The sequence below is a fragment of the Bufo bufo genome, chromosome 2 (genome assembly GCF_905171765.1).
Source record: "Bufo bufo chromosome 2, aBufBuf1.1, whole genome shotgun sequence".
NCBI classification, from domain to species: domain Eukaryota; kingdom Metazoa; phylum Chordata; class Amphibia; order Anura; family Bufonidae; genus Bufo; species Bufo bufo.
The window spans coordinates 181,296,614-181,317,317 of record NC_053390.1 but is presented as its reverse complement, the minus strand read 5'-3'; the positions used below and the strand labels follow the sequence as shown (position 1 = coordinate 181,317,317).

Here is a 20,704-nt window from a genome sequence, read left to right as displayed (position 1 = left end):
TTTGTCCGCGCTTCTGATCACAATGGACTCGTTATTCGTGAGATCCGTTAGGGCTATCTTCTCCCTCTTGTTGAGGTTATCAGGGATGTTTAGACCTTTGTTGATGGTTCTGATTTCTTTGGTCACCAGGGCAGAGAAGGTTTCTATGTGGTTTCCCCTATGGTATATGGGGTTAAATGTTGATTTAGGTTTAAGCCCCGTGTTGACAACTTTTGGTGTTGTATCTAGGTCCATTGTGGTATTTTCTGGCATTGTTTGCAGTACAATTTTGGGTTTCGATGCTTGGATCTCGAAATGCCGATGTAGCGTTAGTTTGCGGATGAAGGAATTTAGGTCCACAAATAGTTCAAATTCGTTGAATTTGCCAGTGGGGCAGAAGGATAGGCCTTTCTGTAGCAGGCTCGTTTCAGCCTCATTCAGTGGATGTGAAGATAGATTAAAAATACGGACTAGGTGTGGGCACATCTGTTTGTATATGTGCATGCTTGTTATTATTGTTACTATGCACGTATAGATTTCCATACTCCATGCCAAACTAGGATACATCTTATAGATGTGTGTACACAGCGATCCGACCACTATTAATGAAGCCACTATCAGCTACACCATCACATTTGTGGTATCGTTTATGATGACCATCGTTATTGATTTATATATGATATATACCACCATATCTATGGCACTCCAGCCTATTTTAATTAATTAACTTTTTATTTCCAAAAGTGACTCCAGCCCTATATGTAATTACACATGCGGCCACGCATGCGCTTGCATGTGTGTTTGCATGCATCCCCCCATATACACACATCTCTCTATGTATTTTATTTTATTTTAATTTAATTTATTTTAGCTTTATCACGTCATAATATTAATTTACTATACTATCAACTCCTTACCCGTCCTCATTTGTGTTATCATCTATGTGTGGACAATTTCAATTTCTCCAAACGACGCATTTTAGTGCTCTTGCTCTTTGTTTTATTTGACTTGTATATGTGCACAGATTCCTACGTGCACATCTACTCCTAATCCATTTTTAACACGTGTATACATTTTATATAATGTCATTTACTTTTATTCTGTACCAAAAAACCTCCACCCCTTTAAACCTGTGATTTCCTAGACTTGAAAAAGGAGTGTACCAACTCCGAAACGCGTTGTCTATCACCAATAAAAGACCCCCTTATCTATCCACCGAGGTCGTGTTTTTGCGCCGGAAGGTATCATTTGCACTGTGGAAAGGGTTAATGCACAGCCAGCTAGTATTGAGAGACTTTGAGACTTGCCATCCTATGCACTGAGAAGCTAGTAATATTCCACAGTTACCATAAGTGACTATGAAGAGCTGAGATTTGGAAGGAAAAACAAGGCACATTGAACTTTTGACCATCTGGTTTAGCTCTGTCAAATGATTGTTTACATCTGGAAACTTAGTCATTCCCATTGACTTGTATTGAGGCACAATACAAGTCTATGGCAGCCGTTAACTGCAATATTGTTTCTGTTACACTGTGCTTCTCCAGTTTCACCCCCGTCCCCCTTCCACCACTAGAAGGCTCTGGACAAGTTAGAGACTGTATAAAAGTAGAGCAGTCACAGGGCCTAGATGTCTGCAGATCAGTGTTAAGTAATAGAGACTCTGCCAGACTGCACGAGTGACCAGAAGAAGATGCCGAGATGGGGATACTCTGCCTCAGACCCTGGGTCACCATCCCTGCAGTCTCCAGTGCTGGGACTAGCACTCTAAATGGAACAGGAAGCACAGCTCCTTTCAAAGTGGCCCACCGGTCTGGCTAGAAAGTCTTTTAGAAAGCACACAATACCCAACCAAAGTGTAGTGGCCGCCCTGGGTTACTGCACCCAGCTCCTACTGATGTGAATGGGACCTGATCTGCAATAACCTGGCATGACAACTACACATTGAACCGACTATGCATTCTGTTCCATTCAAAGTGCTAGTTCCAGCGCCAAGGCTGAAGGGAATGGCTGATCGGTGGGGGAGCGGAATATAAGACCCTCACTAATCAGATATTAATTACCTACTCCGGGGATAGTTCATAAATATCAGGGGCCTGGAAAACTCCTTTAACATGTTCTGTGCATGCCCTGCAAGCATATGCCAAAAGCATTTCCATTGCTTTTAGCAAACCTGATAGTTAACAGGTCCAAGTGTGCTATTATAATGAGACACAAACGAAGGCAGGGATTATGTGACATCGTTATAGCAGTAATAACTTTATTTTACAAAGTGTCTTTCTCATCTAGAAAAATGTTAAATTGTTGCAGAGCAGAAAAGTTTGATCCTACTATGTGCTAAACCAGTCTTCTCCCTGGGAACAATAGCCACAATGTATTTTGAAAGGAAGTTGTAGAAAGTGATGTGTCAATTGAAGGAAAAAGGAAACCATTCAGAGCATAGAAAACAGCTTTCCTGCCTACATTTTTGTGGGAAACATTTAGTGTTAAGGTCAATACACCACAAAAAACCTCTCCTATAAAGAAAGCCTAGGAGCCTCCATGTTTCCACCAACACATTTTATGTTCAGTAGTCCTCATTAGGAATACTGTGCACTCATTTATTTCCTCTTGGAACAATTTTATGCATTAACTATAAAATAATATATTAATACGGTTCTCTACAACTAATAAAAAACACATATAACTGTGAAACAATAAAACAGTTCTACTGCTGTGAGCTCAGCACATCCAAGAAATGCACCACCTTTGACTGCAAAATGTAAGGAGCCACCCTAAAGCGAGTTTTACACGCGGGTGCAATGCGTGACGTGAACGCATAGCACCCGCACTGAGTCCTGACCCATTCATTTCAATGGGTCTGTGTACATGAGCGTTTTTTTCACGCTTCAGTTCTGCGTTGCGTAAAAAACGCAGCATGTTCAATATTCTGCGTTTTTCACGCAGCCCTGGCCCCATAGAAGTGAATGGGGGTTCAGTGAAAAACGCATTGCATCCGGAAGCAAGTGCTGATGCAAAGCGTTTTTCACTGATGGTTGCTAGGAGATGTTGTTTGTAAACTTTCAGTTTTTTATCACGCGCGTGAAAAACGCATCAAAACGCATTGTACTCGCGCGGAAAAAACTGAACAACTGAACGCAATCTCAGACGAAACTGACTGAACTTGCTTGCAAAATAGTGCGAGTTTCACTGAACGCACCCTAAACGCACCCTAAACGCATCCGGAGCCAATCCGGAGCCAATCCGTCACGCTCGTGTGAAAGAGGCCTAACATTCTTAATAAAACGTGTTCCAATGCAGACGAAAGCTTGGAACTAAAATGGCCAAACTGTTTCATCTGTGCTTGTCCAGGAAACAGTTTGTTTCAATGGAGGCTGCTGGTGGAGCTTTCGGGTCACATGCCCCTCCATCTCCTGCCGTTTTATGGAATCGAGTGCCATGTGTTTGAAGGAGAAACTTTTGCCAACAATGGGGTGTGAGAATGGTAAAATGGTGCAGAACCTCTAATAAGCATATATTAGTGAGTTGCATATATTTATGTGTCCAACCACACTAGTTAAAACGTCCAAACCCTTTGAAGGGAACATTACTTATTTGATATGACTTCATATCACAGCTACTAATGTAGCAGGGCTGGGTTTGTCATTTATAGGACTACAGTACATATAAGACAATATAACAAGTCATCTTAAACATTTGGATCAAGATATTACATTCTGTAAATAATAATGATTTACAATGTCCTACTGTTTTGTGCCAATAGTTCCTATGTAGACCTACTGCATGTATCTAAATTAAAGACCCTGTATAGTATAGTCTACTCCTGTAGTCATACTCCCTTTCCATTTGTCTTGGAGCACTGGAACATTTCTTTGGTCCCATGAAAACATTTTTGTTGATTATCTCTTTGTCGCCTGTTTGCATTTTTCTGTGGTGTTAAAATTCATCATTTGAGAGCAGCACATTGCCCAGTGTAAACAGAGGATGAAAACTGTAGGGGGCCAACAATCGTATTAACAAATCATCACTTCTTCCCATACTTACAATAATTGGCACATTTAAACGCCACTTAAAAGGAACCTGTCACACTGACCATGGTATCAGAGCTGCAGGCAGCATGTTATAGAGCAGGACGAGCTGAGCAGATTGATACACAGGCTTATGAGAGAAGATCTAGTATAACTTGTATTTCATTCATTTATATTTCTGCTCATTCTGCACCTTGAAGTCCAGGAGACGGTCCTATCAGTGACTGACAGCTATCTGTGTATACACAGTCATAGAGGGAAGACTGTCAGTCACCGATAGGACCGTCTCCTGGACTTCAAAGCTCAAAATGAGCAGGAGTATTAATGAATAAATTACAGGTTTTACTGAATCTTTACCCATAAAACTATATATCAATCTGCTCAGCTCCTCCTGCTCTATAACATGCTGCCTGCAGATTACTTTGGTGGCAGGTTCCCTATGACACTGGCTGACCTGTTACATGTGCGCTTGGCAGCTGAAGGCATCTATGTTGGTCCCATGTAAATATGAGCCGGCATTTCTGAGAGCAATGAAGTTTTAATATATGCAAATGAGCCTTAAGGAGCAACTGCCGCGTCTTCTGCACCTTGATTGACAGGACCAGGCATGACCTTGTCAATAATAATAATATTAATATTACAATATGCATACAGGCTGAGGAGCATCCTCCTATAGGTACGCAGTACATAGACTCCAAAGACATACTGATAGGGAACTTGTTGTAAGCCCCATTGGGGCTGTAAAGAGCTGCAGAATATAGTAATTTTATATCATTTAATAATTTTATATAACTTTCATTTTATTATTTTATAAGTGCATGAAGTAATAATAATAGACTAATTTCAGGACATGATAAAGTTACTGGCTGTACATTCCGATTCACGTCTGCGATAAGGCTGAGAAGAATGTCTGTCTGGGCCACTTTCAGTCCATGTGAGGTTAGCGGTCTAACTGCTTGGATTCAGCACCATTAAGGTCTCTTATTAATACTGGAGCAGGTAAAACGACCTGCATGTTTATATTGGATTACCAGTGATGTGTGGCAGACCCATTCTGCAGAATTTCAGTCCATTTTCCAAAATTCAAGCTTTGAGGTGAACTAAAGGTCAGGATTAAAGCTTTATTAGGAACAGGATGTTTTACTATGGCTGATCTATACTAAGCAAGACATGAGTACGAAACCCTAATATACTGGTGGGAAAAATTACACCCAGTAAACAACCTCTCAAAGTGCCCAACCGGGCGGCTGAAAGAAAAAGTCCTCCTTGGTTGTGTTAATCTATACGGTACATGATCCTTTCAGCCGATCAACGTCTCTGATCCAGACAACAATCCACAGGGAAAAAAGTCCCAATTAGCATTAGGCTCTAGAAACTCCCAACGCATAAGTGTTCCCATAGGTTTCTATGGTTCTAACATATGCCATGCTTGAGAAAGATCCCTGTGCCAGTCAAAACATTGCATGGGTGAATAAATTAGTTCTTTTTTGCATATTTGGATGATGTATTTTATTTGTGGTGTGCCAAAAGAGTCCCATTTTGCCCTACACTGGTGCAGCCGGCATCACCGTCTTCTTCTTTCCAGCCTGAAAGGTGTAGTTCATTAGACTTTATCATTACAAAGTCTGGTATACTCTTCAATGGGAGACATTTGCAACTGTATGCCATACAGGGCTATAGGTTGGGCATAAATGTCAAATGCCAAATACTACAAACATTGTGTGAACAGAGCCAACATGAGCTCGGTGTGTTTTAAGATACACTTACATTTTTATATTATGATCAACACCACCAGCCAAAAACAGTGACATGGGAAGGATGGAGCTGCGGATTTATGGGTTTTCCACTAAATACTGAGCCTACCATCTGCATGGTGCAACAGAATGCAATGTTTATCCAGTCCTTAATGACAGCCGTACAGGTTTGGTGTTACTCTTGTAGCGCATGGTTATTTTAGTTACTAATGCCTTCCAGCTTGAACCGTTTTGACAATTATCCCTTATTACCAGATGTTACCTTTCCCTGGATATTGTTATCCATGTTCCCTGCATATTGCTGCCATATGATTGGCTAATTATATATTTGCTTTAAATGGAATCTGCTGAAGCTCGCTGTTAAACCAGGTACAGTGCCTTGTAGGAGTAGTTCAGCTGAATGTAATGATACCTTTTACCCAGCAATCTGTGGCTTCATTCTGGAGAATCCATACAGATGTAGCAGGGTTAACACACAAACTCTTAACTCAAATTTCTTGACTCATCGTGTTATCTTGAAACAAAAGCTATTGAAAAGCAATTGAAGGTGTTTGCTTAACGCATTTAGTTTAGATAACACGTATCATAAAGCATGGGTGTTAACTCTACTACATCCGTATGCAGTTAAGTGCCCTGAGGGTGGGCTCACGCCTCTAAGTGCACCCGTGCTCCTCCTCCTTCCTCTGCCAGACCCTCTCTCGTTCTTGATTGACAGGGCCTGGTTTCTGCAGCCCCTCTCTATCCTCCTTGATTGACAGGGCCTGGTTTCTGCAGCCCGTCTCTATCCTCCTTGATTGACAGGGTATGGTTTCTGCAGCCCCTCTCTATCCTCCTTGATTGACAGGGCATGGTTTCTGCAGCCCGTCTCTATCCTCCTTGATTGACAGGGCCTGGTTTCTGCAGCCTCTCTCTATCCTCCTTGATTGACAGGGTCTGGTTTCTGCAGCCCCTCTCTATCCTCCTTGATTGACAGGGCCTGGTTTCTGCAGCCTCTCTCTATCCTCCTTGATTGACAGGGCCTGGTTTCTGCAGCCCCTCTCTATCCTCCTTGATCCACCTTTCATTTTTCAGAACTCCATTGGAATATGAAGGGTGAAATCTGATTGGTTGCTATGGGCAAGTAAACCAGTTTTCCTATACACCAGTTTTGAGAAATCTCTCCCATTGTGTCTGGTTTAACAGCGGACTTTATGGATAGATTCCCTTTAAAGATAGATTCACACACATTGGGGGTCATTTATTAAGACCTGTGTTTTAGATGCCGGTCTTAATAACCCCTATATCTGGCTGTGGATCTGCCAAAGTTAAGAGGCGCTGACCCCTACATAACTTCGGCGCATCCAGCGCCAGTCTCATCTTACATTTAGATCATTTTCTATGCCTAAAACAAGCATAGAAAATGATGAATGAGATGGGGATGCCGGACTGTCCCCTCTCACACCACGCCATTTTTTTTTAGACCTGCAGCAGGGAAAAGTTGCAGATTTCTGGATAAAAAATTACCCCAATTGTTTTTAGAAAAAAATTAATGTTTTTGAATCTAGGAGTGGACCCAGTAAGAAGTAGAAGTAAAGGTCCTTGCTTTATATGTTCAATTCCTCTTCTATTCACTTCTGGTTTTAGCTAAAAAAAAAAAAAAACTGCATTGATTTTTTTCTTCAAAGATGTTGCATGTAAAACCACCCTAAAAAAACTAAAAAGTGACTTTAAAAAAGTGGTCACTGACTGTAGATGTACTGTACTAGCATTTCTATTTGTAGAACATGGCTCATATCTTATAAAATAAAATGTTCCATAGAGCAGTATACAGAGGGTAATCAAAAATGTACCTACAAATGAAATATGGATAAATACTATAAAAAGTCAAAAATACTGCAAATAAAACTGTGAAAATAAGAAGTGACATACATAGTAGTAGAATAGTTAGTGCTGCAGCAAACAACTGAACCAAAAGAAGTTTATCGGAGCGGAGGTGACAGTATATTACAATAAAAACCATCTGGAATGTATGACGCTTTGCGCACTGATGTATTTTCCATGACACAAGCTATGTAACAGTGTAACACACATGCTATATATAGGCAGATCTACTTACAGATATATCATCGCTGAAATCAATCTCATCTAAATCGAGGTACTCCGGAGCTTCCATTATACATCAATGACCATTTTTAGCTGAAGACCAATTTTCTTGGACCTGTTAGGAGAATAAAAATGAGCACATAAGGAGCGGCACGTTAACAAGAAGCCATGCTTAAATCGCCTGCATTGTAATAAGAGCGGCACGCATCCACCCCGTGCTGAGTGTTAATAGCACCATCAAAGAGATAAAAGGATCAATGTTTGTGTGCAAGCCAAATAGTTTTTCTTTGGGTTGTTAAAAATAAATTACAGCACAACATAATTGAGCAGAACACAGCTCAAATGTTAAGTTCGATGAAAGACTCGTTACAGAGCTATTACATTGCTAAGTATTTTAACGCCTTCATCAAGTTCACTCCAGTCCTTAAGACAGTTCTGACACCTTGCATACTGACCATCAGAATGTGAAGACGCTTTCTATAGAGGATCCATGCATCATGCTAAAGTCAAGCGCCACATTTGGAACCTCTTCATAGTAACTTTGTATATAAAATTTTTATCAATTATACATGTACAGTCAGAAAAGCGATCTGTTGCTACCTGGAAAGCACTCACAAGCAAGCTGCTGTTTATGGATCTGATGGCCTTATTTTTATCCTGACATTGCCACGTGCACTGACCATGTATGGTGGCATGCCGCAAGTACTCCATGAAGTGTCATAACCTCTCATAGAAGAAATTCGACCATAACTTGGTTATATGGATGAGCGTTCGGCTTCTGTGAGTACTTAGATCTGCTCACGTAATGAACACATTAATACTCGGAGGAATACATGAAACCTAATAACTAAATGAGCTGCAGAGGCCACTTAAGAACTCTATGTCTGTCTAACCCACCAGTGGATAGGCTCAAATGGGTTTTCCAGGACTAGAATATGGATGTCCTATTCTCAGTATAGGACATCTACATCTGATCGGTGGTGGTCCGACTCACTCCGAGTCCTGGCACCCCCATCAACCAGCTGTCTGAAGAGACTGCAGCACTCTGGTCCATCAGTCACATGTCCTAGGCGCAGCTCAGCCCCATTCAAGTGAATGGGCCTGGGCTGCAATACCAAGCACAACGGCTATACATCAAATGGGGCCAAGAGGAGGCTGCAGGGCCCATGGCATATTTAAACAGATGATCAGTGGCAGTGCCGGGAGTTGAAACCGCATTAATTAGATATTAATGACCTATCCTAAATGTTAGTTAAAAATACACATTACCTCTCCATTCACATAGTGAACTTGGGGGCCCCAATTCTTGGGATCACTGGAGGTGCTAGCAGTTGGACCCACAACGATCATACATTTATCACCTATCCTGTGGATAAGGGATTAAAGTAGTTTATGGGAAAACTCCTCCAAAGAGGTATTCCAGCGCAATAATTTTAAATAAAAATGGGGTCAGAGAGGAAGAGTAACAAACAGTGTGTAAAGTATGTTCACCTTACCAATCCCCCGCTAATGCTGTCTGGCCGCTGCTCTGGTCACTGGACCTCTCTAATTCCTCTTCTTGCACTCATTACCCAGAAACAGATTAGCCTGCCCGCTCTGCCAATCTGTGGTCACAGTGTGACCCCGCGTGGTCAGTGACTGCATGGGCAGGCCAAGCTGTTTCCTACATGTCAAGCCTGTAAAAAGCAAGGGAAGAGAAGTGGAGACTGGAGCAGCATCCAGAAAGCAGCAGCGGAGGATCTGTAAGGTGAATACACACTGTTACTCTCCGACCTCTATTTAAAATTTTGGCAGAATACCCCCTTTAATGCACATCTTTTTCCACTATTATCTATCCCTTTTTGGGGTTAATTATAAGGCAAACTATTAGAAGATGCCCCATGTGTGCAATCATTTCAGAGTGTTTGACACAATTTAAAGTAGACATGCAGAATTCTGGGTCTATAGGAATCATTCCCTCTATTGGGCCCAAAGTACTTCCCTGAACTCATGTGCCTATGGAGGAATCATTAATGCATGGAAAGATCACCATCAATGTGTTTCATGCCTACGGCCCTACTTGTGCAGTAGACTGTCTTCTCGTAAACCTGTTTTTCAGCCATCTGTCCTACTTATGAATACAAATGTAAAAGGCAAAAATAAAGGTAAAAGAAGTTCAGCAACAAATTTTTCTTGGCTTCTGCATCTTACAAAGATGAGCAGACTAAGGCAGATTCAGCATAAGCCCTCCTCTCGTCGGCCATTCTGTGTACACATGTGCTCCGAGCAAAAAACATTTTGTCAAAACAAGAGTTGTAATGAGCCAAATCACGAGGAAGCCATAGCTCATATCAAGCTCGTCAATACGTCAGAAGCAATCTATTACAACAGTTCATTTACTCAATGTTACAGATGTACCTATCCGACAGAAAGATCAGTTTGCATTCTCAGCTCTGTTGCAGCCATGAACTATTCTCGGAGGATAACCATAATGGATATATCAGATTAGGTAGAGAGTGAAAATACATAAACGGCACACAGAATTACTTCCTTTCTCGGACATCTAGTACAACGGGAACAAACTGCTGAAGATGGGCACACTTCCTTCACAAAGTCCAAAGCCATTGCACATGGTTTTAAAAACCCAAGTTCTCATTTTGACAGCTATGAAATATGTGCACCTCAGGTCATCATAAATGAAGGACTAGATATTCCAGTGATTTCAGCAGAGAGGCCAGGATTATGAAATGTTACGTGGCTTCAGGAGCCAGCAGATACTTTAGATGGTTTGACCATGCAGCTATGAACAAAGGAATCACAGCAAGGAAAGTAGCATTCACACCTGGGCAGTATGTCTGTGGGGTATCCTACAGTATGAGAAAACCATAGTGCTATGTAGTCTCTACAATGATATTGGACAATGATGTTATCATGACTAATCTGACATTTTCTATTGTATACTTCATGGTACACAACAGTGCAGGACATCAGAAATGGTCATGGACTGCTCCAAGTGACCGTATACTGTGGCTTAAATAAGAAGTGTACAGTATGTATTATAATTTTATATAACGACATAAAGGGGTTCTCCAGAACTGTACCTAAAACGTCTCCTTCAGCTAACCTGTTGACAGAAAACACTTTGGGTGGTACTTACCCTTAAATTGCTCCGCTGATTCCGCAATCCTGGCTAGAATACCGTGACTGTCCAATTGTGTGCGGGCTCTTCCTCTGATGGTGCATGTGCTCCTGTTAGTTCTGTCCAGCTACATCTACATTATGTAGCTGAACAGGAAGAAAGAGGAACACAGTCAGTGGCGATGCCAGAGGAAGAGCCAGCAGCTAGTCAGGTGGTCACATCACCCCCATCAAGAGTGCAGAATAGGCAGAGTCTGCTCCGAACACCTAATTAGCATTTTTAATGAAGTGCATATTTCTCTAAAATTAGGTTGCAGATTTGAACTACCAAGGCTAGTTTCACACTAGTGCTAAGGATCCGGCAGCTGTTCTGGCAGGCATTAATCTGCCAGAAGCTTGAAAGTCTCTCCTGGCCTATTTTCTGCATATTTGCTGGGTTGTGGCCAGATCTCTGCTGGTCCCCATTATAGTTAATGGGGCCAGACAGAGACTTTCAAGCTTCCGGCAATGCCGGAATGCAGAAAGATCGGGCAGGCTCTTCCCTGCCGGAACAGCCTGACAGATTTCTAGTGCTAGTGTGAAACCTAGCCTAAGGGATCTTTGAAGTCAGCATGATCAGGTCTAACAGGCAGTATGTCTGGTTTAATAGGGTGGATCATGCTGACAAGCTTATTTCATTAATTTACTGTACCTGTAAGAAATGCTTCAACTTGAAGCAAATTTGCTGAATGTTGGAGTATGTACTAAGAATTTGGTTTTACAGAAATTAATTCAGGACTATTGGGGAAATTGCCTGAAAAATACATCTCTTCAATAAGGAATAGTACCTCCTCTGATCCTCAAGTGAATGTCTATGGACAGATGCGGCACAGTTTTTTGGGGGAAAAAGCGAGCCCGCATTTTGTTATCCTGGTATTTAAGTCTGAGCTAAGCAGTTCTTCTCCAGCTTTCAAACTACTACAAGGTTTATTATGCGGCCAAGGCCATGCTAAAATGAGTAGCTCCAATTAAAGGTGCATAGGTTGCAGAATTCTGCAGGGTTCATATCTGAGGAACAGACAAGTCACTGGTTAATGCTGTTGAAATGCTGATCTGAACATGGCACCAAATACGAAGGCAAGAGAGACATATTGCCTGTGTCTAGCATACAGTATTTCCATAGCTGAAACCCAGTAACACCACTAAAGGAGACTACATTACTTCATAAATATGGAGACTTTGCCTTAATAGCAAAGTCAATGACTCATCCAGGTGAAGCCGAGTTGACCGCCAGCTGCAGAGGAAAGAAAGCAATACGCAGAGGTTGAGTTTCTTTAAGGAAGGAAAGAGAACTGTTTGCGGCTGAAATAGAGAAGCACAGCCCTGACTGAAGAATGTACTAAGGATCTTTAATTCCATTTCAGATTAGGCAAGCACTAAGATTTACATTGTTCAGGAAACAGAAGAAACAGTCATCAACTAGAAGGATAAAAAAAATCAAAACCAAGTAAAAGAAAACTAAGTAGACATCCAGAAGAACATTTAAAACAGTTGCTGGCTGTCAGCAGTCGAGCATGAACGCTTAATAATATGAAAAATCTATACATGCTGAAGAACACTATATCCTCTGGCTCCCATACATGTAGTAAATTACATTCAAATGGAAAGTAAATTGCTGTCATAATCACTGCTGGTTTAAAACGACCTTCTGTAGGTCTAATGTCAGGGTGTTCCACTGTGCATTGCTCATGCTGGGCCGCCATTTCTCTCGATGCAACTAGACTGATTGTGAAACACAAAAGCATTTACTACGCCTATAGCAGAATGAAGTTGGTGATATCCCAAAGCTGGTGGAGGCTGAAGGCAGCCAGAATATAGGAAAAAACACCAGCCTGTGTGCGCTCCCATGGTCCTGGCCACCGGAGAGGCTGACACTTTTTACTACAGTGTGCAAGCACGACCACCGCTGATGGATTGCGGGGTGGTCGTAACTATGGAAACGAGCAGTGTATAATGTGATGAAAAAATGAATCCAGCCAGCAAAGGAGGCAATATGGATACTCACAATACATTAGTAAGTGCCTTGTATTAACTTTCTCTACATGATAAATGCCACTTGCTGAAGTAAGACAACCCCTTTAAGTGTATAACCTATTTCTAAGAGCACCACAGATTCCTGCAGACATTTTTATTGGAAATATATACAGTACTTATTTTAAATTTTTATACTTTTGTGCTGCAGTATAATGTTTGTCACTGCTGGGGAGGTATGTTGTGCTGCACTGTGGTATTTGTGTGGCATTTTTAGGAAGTTTATCATATGCACTGTGGTATTTGAGTGGCACTTCTAAGAAGGTATTGTCACTAACTTACCTGGCTGTGCTTTAGCAACACGCCCTGGGACTGTGGCACGGCCGCAACAAGTGAGACATGATGCTTGGCCTTGGCTTGGCTATTTTTAATTACCCTCCATCCTGTGTTTTGGTACCATATTGTCCTCCCGGCTTTGACCCATTTCTGTAGGACCCTTCACTGTGTACTTGTCTGTTTGGCTTCCGGCTGTGTGAACAGGTGCCTGCAGTTTTTACCAAGGGTGCTTGGATTTGCTCCCTGCACTTAACCCAGGACGGTTGACCAGCTGCGAGCTTGCTGCTTAGGGCTTGCACTGCAAGTAGGCAGGTTCCAGTGGGTTGGGTTCCAGTTAGGGCTCACCGTGTACGTGTGCTTCCCTGTCTACGGTAGTGACAGGTGTCTTATGAGGCTACGGGGAAGTGGTTTGCGCTACACTGTAGTATTCGCTTGACGCTGCTGGGGAGATATACTGGGCAGAACTATTATTGTGGCTGTTATCAAGGTAATAACTTTGCTGGTGAGACTTCAGGATAACCATAAATTCACTATTGAGGCCCCAGTAGAAAATGTTTAAGTAGCCCTGCTCTGTACAATTTACTTTTACTTACATATACTGTACAATAGCCAGATAAACAATTGCCGTTATTATCCAGTGAATAATGTATCTTTCTTTGTAAGACTGGGTGTGTAAACGGCTGGTTTAAAAGCTCCCTGCAGAGCTTATTGCATACATAATTAAAAAGGAAGGTTGTGAAGTCAATTACGAGGATTTATTTCTGTTGTCTTCTGACCATTCTTTGACGTTGCACCAGCATTAATTGCCCGCAAGCTACAGTTCAGCACAGTACATGTATTCCATACAATCTATTTCAAATTAAGCCAGCCACAATATTCCAGAAAAGCAACATTTTATTATCCCTGACATTTTTCTTTGTCTATTATTGATCTACCATTTAGACCACACCATATGACTGCTTCACTCCCCTCAAGTGCTGTATGCCGTGAGCTGAGCTGGTAAAACTGTACAATTACATCTAGGTTTGGCAACATATGTGTAAATGTGAATGTGCTGTAAGGAAACATATCAGTGTTCACATGTGGTTCACTTTTGCTTCTTTGCTCACCTTAGACTAAGACTATATTAGTAATATGAGAATTCAACCCAGAAATCCCTTTTACTTAAAGAAGTATTCTTATTTACCCCTTGTTTATACCTATGGGATTTAGGCCCGAACTAGCAATCTGCCAGATCAGGCAGATTCCTGATGGGCCGCTCTAGGAGGTAACAAAGTGAGCCACTGGGTCCAGCCTTCTTCAATCCGGCCCCCTGCTGTTAAATTGTATAATTAATGTACTGTAGTAGATCCCCAGCCAACTGCCCTGCCTCCATAAGCCATTTGAAGGGGTTCTCCAAGAATTTAGAAAATTAAAATACTTAAATATTACTCTACAAAAAATATATTTACACCAAACAATATAACCAATATAGCACAACAAGTGTGTGGTCCTAACCACACCACTATTATATATCCAATAACATCTTTATTTCAAATACATCTGTAAAATACAATACATGATATTAATCAGCAATAAAAATGGATCCCAAATGTGGCAGTGGGCAGCGGACTAATCGCACTGCAGGTCACATAATCCAAAAAAATAAAAGAAGATTCATATAAATACAAATACAACATAAGTATCAGTCCCTCCCTGCAGTTTCACATCTCCATTATACATGCCATCAAACAAGCAAGCAAAAAGTGGTGGGAGATCATGAAGTAGAACCCCACATATAATCACCACTAATAACACAGGTCGACAAAAATCAATCAAGATGGCAGGTATATCAAGATCATCCATAAGTCAAGGAGATAACCCACAGCAACGAAGGCAATTCAAATAAATACAGACCACAGTGTGACATGACCACCACCATTATCCCGACGCGCGTTTCCCCCTACCGCTTCATCCAGGGGGCATGATAAATAAATTCCTATATACCTTTCATTAGGTAGAATGGCTCATTTTGTCTGGGAAGCAATCATTAGGAGAAATAATATGTCCGCCGTCCTATTAGTACACACAAAACCTGTCCTAATCACACAGAAGGACAAGTTACTTTACAAACTGAAATAAAGAGCTGCCTCAGACTCCTCTCCAACTTGTCAGGGATTATGATCCTGAATATATCGGATAAGATCTTCAGCTGAATCTCTGTAGGAATGGAGTTCATGAGGAGACATGAAGAACAGAGAGGAGGTGGGGATGTGGCTAATGAGAAGCAGCAGTTGTATGCAGTCAGCTATATTACCACAGCCACACATTACCACAGTCTGTCCTGTCCATCCTCTCTGTACTTCATGTCTCCTCATGAACTCCATTCCCACAGAGATTCTGCTGAAGATCTTGTCATCTGTATTCAGGATCATAATACCTGACAAGCAGAGCAGAGAAGAGGTTGAGGCAGCTCTTTGGCTCAGTGTTGTGAAGTAACTTTTCCTCATGTGTGATTAGGACAGGTTATGTGTGTACTAATAGGATGGCAGCCATTTTATTTCCCCTGGTGATTGCTTCACAGACCAAACGAGTTATTATAACTAATGAAATGTATTTGGGAATATTTTTATAATGAAGTAATATTTTTATTTTCTTAACCCCTTTAATTTCAGTACTGCTGTCTCCGCCTCCCTCTTCCTATGTGCCCTTGCAGTCATGGTGCCAAAGTCAGATTTACCTACTGGAGGATCCTGAAGACCTCCCTCCTAATAAAGGGAAGCTTCCCTGTCTGCTCTAGCAGAGCTGGAAGATGGAGCAGAGGCCCCTACCACCAGCCATGGCCGTTCTGCACAGTGTGCAATCAGAGCAAATGGCGATCTTCCCGCAGAAGCTTCTTGCAGACTGTAACATGCTCAGGAGGGGAGGCTGTAGACACTGACACTGAGCTGTTCTGTCTGGGTTGCCTTCCTCGAAGAACTTCATCTGCGTACAGAAAAGGTAAGGGGAAATATGGGTGTAAATGTCTGTATATATGTGTACACTGCGTGCAGAATTATTAGGCAAATGAGTATTTTGACCACATCATCCTCTTTATGCATGTTGTCTTACTCCAAGCTGTATAGGCTCGAAAGCCTACTACCAATTAAGCATATTAGGTGATGTGCATCTCTGTAATGAGAAGGGGTGTGGTCTAATGACATCAACACCCTATATTAGGTGTGCATAATTATTAGGCAACTTCCTTTCCTTTGGCAAAATGGGTCAAAAGAAGGACTTGACAGGCTCAGAAAAGTCAAAAATAGTGAGATATCTTGCAGAGGGATGCAGCACTCTTAAAATTGCAAAGCTTCTGAAGCGTGATCATCGAACAATCAAGCGTTTCATTCAAAATAGTCAACAGGGTCGCAAGAAGCGTGTGGAAAAACCAAGGCGCAAAATAACTGCCCATGAACTGAGAAAAGTCAAGCGTGCAGCTGCCAAGATGCCACTTGCCACCAGTTTGGCCATATTTCAGAGCTGCAACATCACTGGAGTGCCCAAAAGCACAAGGTGTGCAAAACTCAGAGACATGGCCAAGGTAAGAAAGGCTGAAAGACGACCACCACTGAACAAGACACACAAGCTGAAACGTCAAGACTGGGCCAAGAAATATCTCAAGACTGATTTTTCTAAGTTTTTATGGACTGATGAAATGAGAGTGAGTCTTGATGGGCCAGATGGATGGGCCCGTGGCTGGATTGGTAAAGGGCAGAGAGCTCCAGTCCGACTCAGACGCCAGCAAGGTGGAGGTGGAGTACTGGTTTGGGCTGGTATCATCAAAGATGAGCTTGTGGGGCCTTTTCGGGTTGAGGATGGAGTCAAGCTCAACTCCCAGTCCTACTGCCAGTTTCTGGAAGACACCTTCTTCAAGCAGTGGTACAGGAAAAAGTCTGCATCCTTCAAGAAAAACATGATTTTCATGCAGGACAATGCTCCATCACACGCGTCCAAGTACTCCACAGCGTGGCTGGCAAGAAAGGGTATAAAAGAAGAAAATCTAATGACATGGCCTCCTTGTTCACCTGATCTGAACCCCATTGAGAACCTGTGGTCCATCATCAAATGTGAGATTTACAAGGAGAGAAAACAGTACACCTCTCTGAACAGTGTCTGGGAGGCTGTGGTTGCTGCTGCACGCAATGTTGATGGTGAACAGATCAAAACACTGACAGAATCCATGGATGGCAGGCTTTTGAGTGTCCTTGCAAAGAAAGGTGGCTATATTGGTCACTGATTTGTTTTTGTTTTGTTTTTGAATGTCAGAAATGTATATTTGTGAATGTTGAGATGTTATATTGGTTTCACTGGTAAAAATAAATAATTGAAATGGGTATATATTTGTTTTTTGTTAAGTTGCCTAATAATTATGCACAGTAATAGTCACCTGCACACACAGATATCCCCCTAAAATAGCTAAAACTAAAAACAAACTAAAAACTACTTCCAAAAATATTCAGCTTTGATATTAATGAGTTTTTTGGGTTCATTGAGAACATGGTTGTTGTTCAATAATAAAATTAATCCTCAAAAATACAACTTGCCTAATAATTCTGCACTCCCTGTATAGTCTAGTGTGTGTATGTATATATGTAAATATGCATGTGCATGTAGATATCTTTGAGTATGTATATATGTGGGCATGTATATTGTGTGTGTATATATGTATATGTGTTTTTATGCACGTGTATATAAAAATGTAATCCTGCTCTATAACTATCTAGGCAAAGCGATAAGTGCATAAGTAATCCAGTACGGGTCTTCTCCTCTGCCTGAAATGCGTCTGGAGTAAGCATGTGATAGATTTAGGGTATGTCATGTGATCAGGAGTGTCTTTATGCCAGAATCATGTGCCCACACATGCGCACATGTAAGTTGGTGAGAGCTTTGCCATCAGGGAATGTCGATCCATTGCTCGGTGATGAGATAGGCAGAACCCTAATATAGCAGACACAGCCATTTTGATTATGTGTTACGTCTTGAAATGTCCGAAGCCCCCGATGATGCCACTGAAGATGGGAAACATGTTGGAGGGACGTTAGCTTAAGCTACTTTTACATCTGCATTTTCAAGTCCGCTACTGAGATCCGTCATAAGATCTCAATAGCGGAAGAAAACGCTTCAGTTTTGTCCCCATTCATTGTCAATGGGGACAAAACTGAATTGAACGAAACAGAGTGCACCAGAATGCATTCCGTTCCATTTGGTTGCGTCGCCATCGCGGACAGAAAAACGCTGCAAGCAGCAAGTGACACAATAGAAAACTGATCCGTCCCCCGTTGATTTTTAATGGAGTTCATGGCGGATCCGTCATGGCTATAGAAGACATAATACAACCGGATCCGTTCATGATGGATGCATGCGGTTGTATTATTGTAACGGAATAGTTTTTGCAGATCCACGACGGATCCGCAAAAAACGCTAGTGTGAAAGTAGCCTAATACCTGGCATTTTATTTAGCAGCATCTGCGGCGTGATTAGTATATTAGGGCAGGCATCCGGGGAACTGAACCCTGTATTAAATGCTGTATTAAATAGAAGAGAATAGCTTTCAAATGTGATTACACACAGACTCTGTGTTTTTAAGGCACCTTTAGTACAACTGTTTTATGATTTTCAAGCACATTACAAATTAAGTTTTATTAAGCTAGATAGTGAGGGGCTGATATAATAGGGACTTAAACCCTTTAAGGTTGTATGTGATTAAGGAAACGGCAATTTGCCGTAGTGTGCATCGCTATATTTTGTGATATGGGGGGAGGGACTGTGGGGTCTGTATGCCAGGGCTGCTTTTCAGAACCAGTCCGATCTTGCTGGGATCCCACCTATCGTAACCCTTATTCACCGATTCCCAGCCTCCATGCCTCTCCATGCACTTCAATGGAGAGGTGGTTAAACTGCATGTAGCCTCCCCATTGCAGTCTATAGCAGATATATGGTACACAAAAGGCATAAGAACCTCATTCTAAGCTAATATTTGTGGTGTATGTTTTACCATGATGTTTGCAAAATCATGGCGAAAAAGCACAGCGTGATTATACTAATGCACATTCAATATGACTCTCATCGGGTTTTTCTTTAACTAAAGCTTGTCAATAAACAGGAAGCCCTGCAGAGCATTACGTGCTCATCAATGAATGGATTAGGGGTCCTATAAATAACCGGTAAACCTTATTAGGCTAAACATGAGCATTTCACACTTCTCGCTATTCATTATTAATCAAGATGGTGGGTTTCTCAGTCACACAGCAAGAATTGTGACCAGAATCTGGAATATGTTCATGTAATGGAGGATACACGTTGGAGCGTTCTGTTCTGAATACACAGAATGTGTCTTTATTTGTATATTTTAGCATAAACAATGCTATGAAAACCCCAAATCAGTCAAAGGACCTTGGCTTTTGTGCCGCCAATGACTACCATCCTTATTCTTCCTCAGTTCTGAGAGAAGGACAAAATATAAGATCTAGTGTAAGCACCTAAAGAAAGACGGGTGCTCAAATTGGGTACAGATGTAGAAAAACTAAGTTTGCCAACTCACTGAGACACCACAATGTCTTGTCTGTAGTTTGTAAAGTGCTGTAACCATATCTACTGTGTTATCGTGACTCACTGCACACAAAAGTTTACACCTTCATCTCTGATATACCGCTCAGACGAGATGTAGATCTTCAGGTCCACTGATCACATAACTGCTGGGTTCTTACAATATTCATCCTTTCTACTCCCAAACCAGGGTTTCCACGTATACAGTGATCATGGATGGTCATCTTCAGTACACATTTACTATATTGGCCAGAAATGATTGTAATAAGATCTTCTCCTATGTGACCACGTAGACATATGCAATGCTTTCATCTCATTGGCATCCTCTAATCCTTACCAGCTATCAATCTTTACTACTATGCCTTTGCAGGAAAGCCTGATATGTGCATTGTGCACAATGTATGTGTTGGAAAAGATACAAACCATTACGCTAAGGTCTAGTAACTTCCAGAAATCATGCTCACAACAGTTATAGATTACGTTGATTGAACCCATATAAAGCAAAGTAACTACCGAATAAGAACATAAAACCAGGGAAGTGGCATGACATCACTTGGAGAAAATCATAAACATTTGTCTGCGAAACCAGGGAACAATATTTCAGAGCTTTACTTTCCCTCACGCAAAGACCAGTGAATTCCCTATGGAAGAGCAGAATTGTGCTGCAACACAAAGACAGATGATAAACAGTGCAGAGGTCAATCGAGCCTCAGGCGCAAGGCTCATGCAGATTTGTTCAATTGCATTCTGAAGTGTGCCTATTGACTGAACACACATTGGAGCAATCTACTTAGTTCTATAAGCTGATCAATATTCATGCAAATGCTACCAAATCTA

General features: G+C 41.6%; 1 protein-coding gene across 3 annotated transcripts in view; it reads right to left on the bottom strand.

Moving 5' to 3' along the window:
* LOC120988466 (synuclein alpha interacting protein) overlaps positions 1 to 20,704 on the bottom strand; it is a 239,487-nt gene that overhangs the window by 118,901 nt on the left and 99,882 nt on the right. For all 3 annotated transcript variants that reach the window (XM_040415945.1, XM_040415947.1, XM_040415946.1), the window contains one exon: positions 7,854 to 7,955. In XM_040415945.1, the coding sequence (XP_040271879.1) occupies positions 7,854 to 7,910 (57 nt within the window). In that variant the 5' untranslated portion in view covers positions 7,911 to 7,955. The remainder of the gene's footprint in view (positions 1 to 7,853; positions 7,956 to 20,704) is intronic.